General features: G+C 34.8%; 1 protein-coding gene across 1 annotated transcript in view; it reads right to left on the reverse strand.

Moving 5' to 3' along the window:
* The window catches only part of LOC137650495 (uncharacterized), a 51,561-nt gene that overhangs the window by 9,490 nt on the left and 34,571 nt on the right, over positions 1-7,500 (reverse strand). The window contains exons 16-18 of the mRNA XM_068383722.1: positions 6,518-6,725; positions 4,708-4,842; positions 3,211-3,382 (exon numbers count right to left, since the gene is read on the reverse strand). Coding sequence (XP_068239823.1) covers positions 3,211-3,382; positions 4,708-4,842; positions 6,518-6,725 — 515 coding nt within the window. The remainder of the gene's footprint in view (positions 1-3,210; positions 3,383-4,707; positions 4,843-6,517; positions 6,726-7,500) is intronic.

Raw genomic sequence — 7,500 nt, forward strand, 5'->3', positions numbered from 1 at the left:
TTATAAATAGCTCATTCTTATTATTATAATTAAGCTTATTTTACCTGTATCATGAATAAATTGATAATAAGATTCTTAATCTCTACTTGTATCCCATTCTACCTAGAAATCAGTTGGGATAATACCTTGCTATCATCAGTTTTGGCTATCAATTGTGGTCAGTTTGGACTTTTTAAATTCTTTCATACACATTGCCCTACTTATAAATGCAACCAGATCTCAGCTTGGATTTTGTAACATACCTACACATGTGTCTAGTTCCATTAACTGTCCAAATGTTGGGCATGGAAATAAATGTTCTGTGGTATCTTCTTCATCTTCGCAAAGGTCACACACATCAACTGCGCTTTATGTTTCCGAGTTAACTTGTGCTTGGATATGTAAAAATATTTGTGACTGACGTCGATTTCTGCTAAACTTACGGTTCCTATAGTTTGCGCTGTTAATTGTGCTATGGGTTGCTTACATATAGACACTGAATTCATATGGTCAACATTAATTATTATTATTATTTTTATTTTTATTATTATTATTTATTATTATTATTATTATTTATTTATTTATTATTGTTATTATTATTATTTATTATTTGTTATTTATTATTATCATCATTATTATTATTATTATTTATTATTATTATAATTATTGTTATTTTTATTATTATAATTTATTATTATTATTATTATTATTATTATTATTATTATTATTATTATTATTATTATTATTATTATTATTTGCTAAGCTACAACCCTAGTTGGAAAAGCAGGATGCTCTAAGCCCTGGGGCTCTAACGTCGAAAAATAGCCCTTCGAGGAAAAGAAACTATGAAATACATAAACTGCAAATGACGTAATGAACTGTCAATTTCGTAATTTTCGTTTAATGGTTTACAATTGTCTGCTGCAGGAACTTGACTCGAAATAATGAAAATTGTATTGTAAACAGGGGCAGTCCTAAGATTTATAGTATAAGGTGGTCTGTGAGGACTGATATTTACGATTGGCGATAGATTTCTCTGTCGTAAGAGAATGAAAATTTGTATTTACGTATATTACGAAGGGCAACTTGATTTTTTTTTTTTGGGGGGGTTCCAAATTGCCGTATTTGAATAAGGTGTGTTTTGCTAATAAATCCCTTGAATTGAGTGATGCATATAAGTGTTTGTTTAGACTGGAAATTACTAGGAATAACTACAAATATTCAATTATTATTATTATTATTATTATTATTATTATTATTATTATTATTATTATTATTATTATTACTTGCTAAGATACAACCTTATTTGGAAATGCATGAGACTATAAGCCTAGGGGTTCCAACGGGGAAAATAATCCAGTGAGGAAACAATACAAGGAAAAATAAAATATTTTAAAAAGGGTAACAACATTGAAATAAATATTTCCTGTATAAACTATAAAACTTTAACAAAACAAGAGGAAGAAAAGTAAGATGGAATAGTGTGCCCAAGTGTACCCTCAAGCAAGAGAACTCTAGGGTTAATCATAATTATTGATGAAAATTAATATCTTTCAAGTATTCTGTTTTGGAAATGAAAATTGTTCATGACCAATTGTCCCTCAGATTTTAAGGATATAATATCTTAAGTTCACCTTTATATAGCTATTTGTATTATGTGGGCTGTATATTATTCCTTTTGAGAATTGTATGATGTTCAGGTGCTATTTCTGTTCCGAGCAGATCGCCTTTTTCGTTGTTGCCCATTTTTTAGCAAAGAGAATCACATTTTGTTTTTTAACACATCGATTTACTACAACGGTTAACAACACCAACAGTTAATATTGCGGTAGAGTCCCACCCAGTGCCATTACTGCTCGCCAGTACATAGGAGCTTGATGTTTTTCTTTTTTCGCGAGCGAAGGGAGCGCACGGCTGAGCCAAAACCATTAGTCTCTATCGAAATATTACCGAAATCTAATGGTTTTTGCTTCACCGTGCGCTCGCTTTGCTTGCGAAAGAAGAAAAACATCAAGCTCCTATGTACTGGCAAGCGGTAATGGCGCTGGGTGGGACTCTACTGGAATATTACCCACCAACAGTTAGACTTCTATATTTAAATGTTTAAAGTATATCTCTGGTTCCCTCTCTGTTTGGACACTTAATCTTTTACCTCAATAAAGACTCGAGTAAGATGTAAATGCTTCCCTCCAAATTAATGATATGGGAATTCTAGTACTATGAATAAATGAATTGTCATAACTTAAGCTAGATTGTTATGCCAGGCAGGCCTATGTATGATATATATTATCTTGGAATTATAAAGCCTTGAACAAGTGGGTTGTCGTTGCCTGCCAGGTCAGGTCTACTTTCTTCCATTAATTTTCCTGTTTTAAATCGGCCCTAGGTTAAGAAGAGGTCATCAAGAAGCTCACTGGGTTAATATCATAAAAAAATTAAAGAAACAGAGACCCTTTAGCTATGGTAAACAGCTCTTCTAGGAGAAGGCTAATCCAAAATCATACCATTGTTTTCTAGTCTTGGGTAGTGCCATAGCCTACAGATGGTCTTTCACTGTCTTGGGGTAGAGTTCTCTTGCTTGAGGGTACACTCGGGCACACCATTCTATCTCATTTCTCTTCCCCTTGTTTTCTTATCAAAGTTTTTATAGTTTATATATGAAAGATCTATTTTAATGTTGTTGCTGTTCTTAAAATATTTTATATTAACTGTTAGTTACTTTTCTTGTAGCTTCCTTATTTCCTTTCCTCACTGGGTTATTTTCCCTGTTGGAGTCCTCGGGCTTATAGCATTCTGCTTTTCCAACTAGGGTTGTAGATTAGCAAGTAAGAATAATAATAATAATAATAATGATAATAATTAATAGTTAATAATTAATAATAATAATAATAATAATAATAATAATAATAATAATAATAATAATAATAATAATAATAATGATAATATAATTAATGATAATAATAATATTAGTAATTAATAATAATAATAATATTAACAATTAATGATAATAATAATTACAATAATAATAATAATAATTAATGATTAATAATAATAATAATAATGATAATAATAATATTATTAATAATAATAATAATAATAATAATAATGATAATAATAATAATAACTACAATAACAATAATAATAATTACAACAATAATAATAATAATTATAATAATAATGATAATAATAATTATATTGATAATGATAACAGTAACTGAGCCATAGACTTACTGGTGTGGACGTAACTATCCAACTTCGTCTCAAAGCGAGTCTGGTTCATCTCCTTGGCGTGTTGAGTGTACAGGAAACAATCGTTTTCAAATTCGTTGTGGACGATAGTCTCACATCGGAACTCTTTCCAGGATACGCACAGGGTCATACAGCCAAGGAGCGAATTGTCGTTCTGTAAATAAAACAATACACATTATTATTATTATTATTATTATTATTATTATTATTATTATTATTATTATTATTATTTTCATTACTATTATTATTATTATTATTATTATTTATTATTATTATTATTATTATTATTATTATTATTATTATTAGTAATACTTACTAAGCTACAACCCTACTTGGAAAAGCAGGATGCTATAAGCTCAGGCTTCCCCAACAGGGAAAAATAGCTCAGTGAGGAAAGGAAACAAGGAAACAAAATATTTTAAGAATTGTAACATTAAAATAATTATTTCCTATATAAACTATTAAAACTTTAACAAAACAAGGGGAAGAAAAATTAGATAGAATACTGTGCCCTATTGTACCCTCAAGCAAAAGAACTCTAACCCAAGACAGTGGAAGACCATGGTACAGAGGCTATGGCACTACCCATGACTTGAGAATAATTGTTTGATTTTGGAGTGTCCTCCTAGAAGAGCTGCTTACCATAACTAAAGAGTCTCTTCTACCCTTGAGTGTGACTCTAACCTCAGTCTGACGTTCACCAGTCAGAGACGTTACCATATCGGCCACCACAACCCTGCGTGTGTTATGAAGTGACACATTAAGAGCGACTTACTGTTCATTTGAAAACAGATTTGTCTTAAGCATAGAAATGCCTGAAACATTTACTTTAAGGGCACTAGGGTTGTCGTGCCCTATTGGTAACCTCCCTGGCCGGTGATCGCCAAACTGGGATTTGAGTCCCGCTTAAACTCGTTAGTTCCTTTGGTCGCTGCAACCTCACCATCCATGTGAGCTAGGGATCGGGGTTAGTGTTTGGGGGAGCATATGGGTCTGCCTGCTGAGTCATTAGCTGCCATTGCCTGGCCCTCCCTTGTCCTAGCTTGGGTGGAGAGTTGCCTTGGTTGCTGATCTAATGTATATATATATGGTCAGTCTCTAGGGGATTGTCGTACTTGATAGGGCAATGTCACTGTCCCTTGTCTCTGCCGTTCATGAGTGGCCTTTAAACCTTTAAAACAGGACATTGACAATGCTAGATACGTCCTATTTAAGAATTAAGTAAATCTATATATATATATATATATATATATATATATATATATATATATATATATATATGTATATATATATGTATATATATGTACATATATATACATATATATATATATTAATATATATATATATGTGTGTGTGTGTGGTCAGTGTCTGTGGCATTGTCCTTGATAGGGCAATGCCACTGTCACTTACCGCTGCCATTCACGAGCGGTCTTTAAACCTCTAAATGCTTTTATCCAGAGCAACCCAATCTGTTCTTACCGTCTCCAAGATGGCGTCCGGGTCCCGGATTGTGCGGTGTCGTTCGTACAAATAGAACTGCTTTCTGATTGGATCCGTCGGATCGGGATTTTGGAACATGATATGCTGCGTGGCTGTGAAGTTGACTTCTATTTCCTTTGGGAGAAAATGAGAACTGTTAATGTAAGATAATAGAATTCAAATTGATTAGATAAAGGATTTTAACATAGGGAAAATCTATTTTTGGGTGAGATAGCCGTGTCGTCCTGACGGAAGCTCCTCAAAGGGGGCTTTCTACTTGGGATATTGCCTGCGAGTGATATACCAGAGAATTTAACCTCAGAAGTATCACAGAGTTCTTTCCCCTGGAGTGAACATTCCGAGAGATATCGTGTATATAAAAGGGACGTGTTTAAAACAAGTCACGGCTATCTTTCCCCCAAATAGAGTTAACCTTGTCATCAAATTGATTACATAACAAACATTACAATTGTGAGCATAGCATGGGGTATTTTACCTTACTTTTCTTATTATCTTTTACGGGTTGGTGACCGTAATATTAATCATGTCAATATATCCGTTTTTACAAACGGAGAAAATCCTGGAATAAATGTTGCCAGGCATTTACTGCTTTTTTAATGCAAATTTTTAACAGTTTAGCCATCCGAAATGCTGAGGATATTAAGGCTTTCAAGTTAAATTTACTTATCATTAGGCTTTTTTCACACAAAAATCGACAATATAACGGAGTGAAGATATTAGACATTTTGTCCTGCCAAGGACCTCAAAATCTCCTAACGAAAGGAAGATCGAAACTGGAGAATATTTAAAAAAATAATAATACTACTACTACTACTAATAATAATAATAATAATTATTATTATTATTATTATTATTATTATTATTATTATTATTATTATTATTATTATTATTTGCTAAGCTATAACCCTAGTCGGAAAAGCAGAGTGCTCTAAGCCCGAGAGCTCCAACGGGGAAAATAGCCCAGAGAGGAAAGAAAGTAAGGAAACTACAAGAAAAGTAATTAGCAATTAATATAAAATATCTTAAGAACAGTAACAACATTGAAATAAATATTTCATATATAGACTATAAAAAACTTAAAAAATGGGCGGAGGGAGAAATAAGATAGAATAGCATGCCCGAGTGTACACTCAAACAAGAGAACTTTACCCCAAGACAGTGAAAGACCATGGTACAAAGGCTATGGCACTGTCGAGTGTACCCTCAAGCAAGAGAACTCTACCCTAAGACAGTGAAAGACCATGGTACAGAGTCTATGGCATGTCGAGTGTACCCTCAAGCAAGAGAATTCTACCCCAAGACAGTGAAAGACCATGGTACAGAGGCTATGGCACTGTCGAGTGTACCCTCAACAAGAGAACTCTAACCCTAGACAGTGAAAGACCATGGTACACAGGCTATGGCACTGTCGAGTGTACCCTCAAGCAAGAGAACTCTAACCCTAGGCAGTGAGAGACCATGGTACAGAGGCTATGGCACTGTCGATTGTACCCTCAAGCAAGAGAACTCTAACCCTAGGCAGTGAGAGACCATGGCACAGAGGCTATGGCACTGTCGAGTGTACCCTCAAGCAAGAGAACTCTAGCCCAAGACAGTGAAAGACCATGGTACTGAGGCTATGGCACTGTCGAGTGTACCCTCAAGCAAAAGAACTCTAGCCCTAGGCAGTGAGAGACCATGATACAGAGGCTATGGCGCTGTCGAGTGTACCTTCAAGCAAGAGAACTCTACTCCAAGACAGTGGAAGACAACGGTACAAAAGCTATGGAAGTATTCATATATACATTACCATGTATTTCATACTGAAATAAAACTTCTTATCGCTGATGTAACTCCGGAGGCGGTTGTCCACTTCGGCCGAGGGCAGGTCATCGAACGTCTGGTTCTCGTGGTTGTCTATGTAGTGAATGCAGGTGTAATTCTTGGTTTGTGGACCGTCTGCCTCAGTGCTTTTGCTCAGAAAGCAGGACCCTTGGTCTTCACAATAATGGAACGATCTGTTTGGGGGATAAATGCTATGTAGTTCATTTCTCCCCCCCTCTCTCTCTCTCTCTCTCTCTCTCTCTCTCTCTCTCTCTCTCTCTCTCTCTCTCTCTCTCTAGCATCAACCATCACAAGGTAAGTCTAATTTTTTATTCCGTCAATCCCAGCTATTCGTATCGAGAGAAAACAGGTTATGAATTCTCTCTCTCTCTCTCTCTCTCTCTCTCTCTCTCTCTCTCTCTCTCTCTCTCTCTCTCTCTCTCTCTCTCTCTATGTTGGAACCCCTGAGCTTATAGCATTCTGCTTTTTCAACTAGGGTTGTAGCTTAGCAAATAATAATAATAATAATAATAATAATAATAATAATAATAATAATAATAATAATAATAATAATAGCTGCTCTAGTTATGTTCAGTGACTACTCCAACCTATCAATCCAAAATTGCAAAATAAAAAATATTTTCTTACGTTTTGTTTGTGCTCAAAGGTAGGTCGAAATTTTCATTAAGGAAACTTTTCCTCCACGGGGTGATTGAGCCATTCAGTGCACTTCACGCGTACCCTAGACTTTATTAAAGGGTCTTGCAACATACCTTAGGACCCTAAGTGCCTCATTTCAGCCTTCTACTACATCTATGTTCCCATTTAGCATCCTGCTTTTTCAACTTTTCATTCATTGCGCAACTTCGGAATTTCCCCCCCCCCCCCTCATTACCTCCGCCAACCAAGTTGGGAGGAGGTTATGTTTTCGCCATTGTTTGTCTGTTTGTGAACAACTTCCTGGCCACA

Source organism: Palaemon carinicauda, chromosome 12 (genome assembly GCF_036898095.1).
Source record: "Palaemon carinicauda isolate YSFRI2023 chromosome 12, ASM3689809v2, whole genome shotgun sequence".
NCBI lineage: Eukaryota > Metazoa > Arthropoda > Malacostraca > Decapoda > Palaemonidae > Palaemon > Palaemon carinicauda.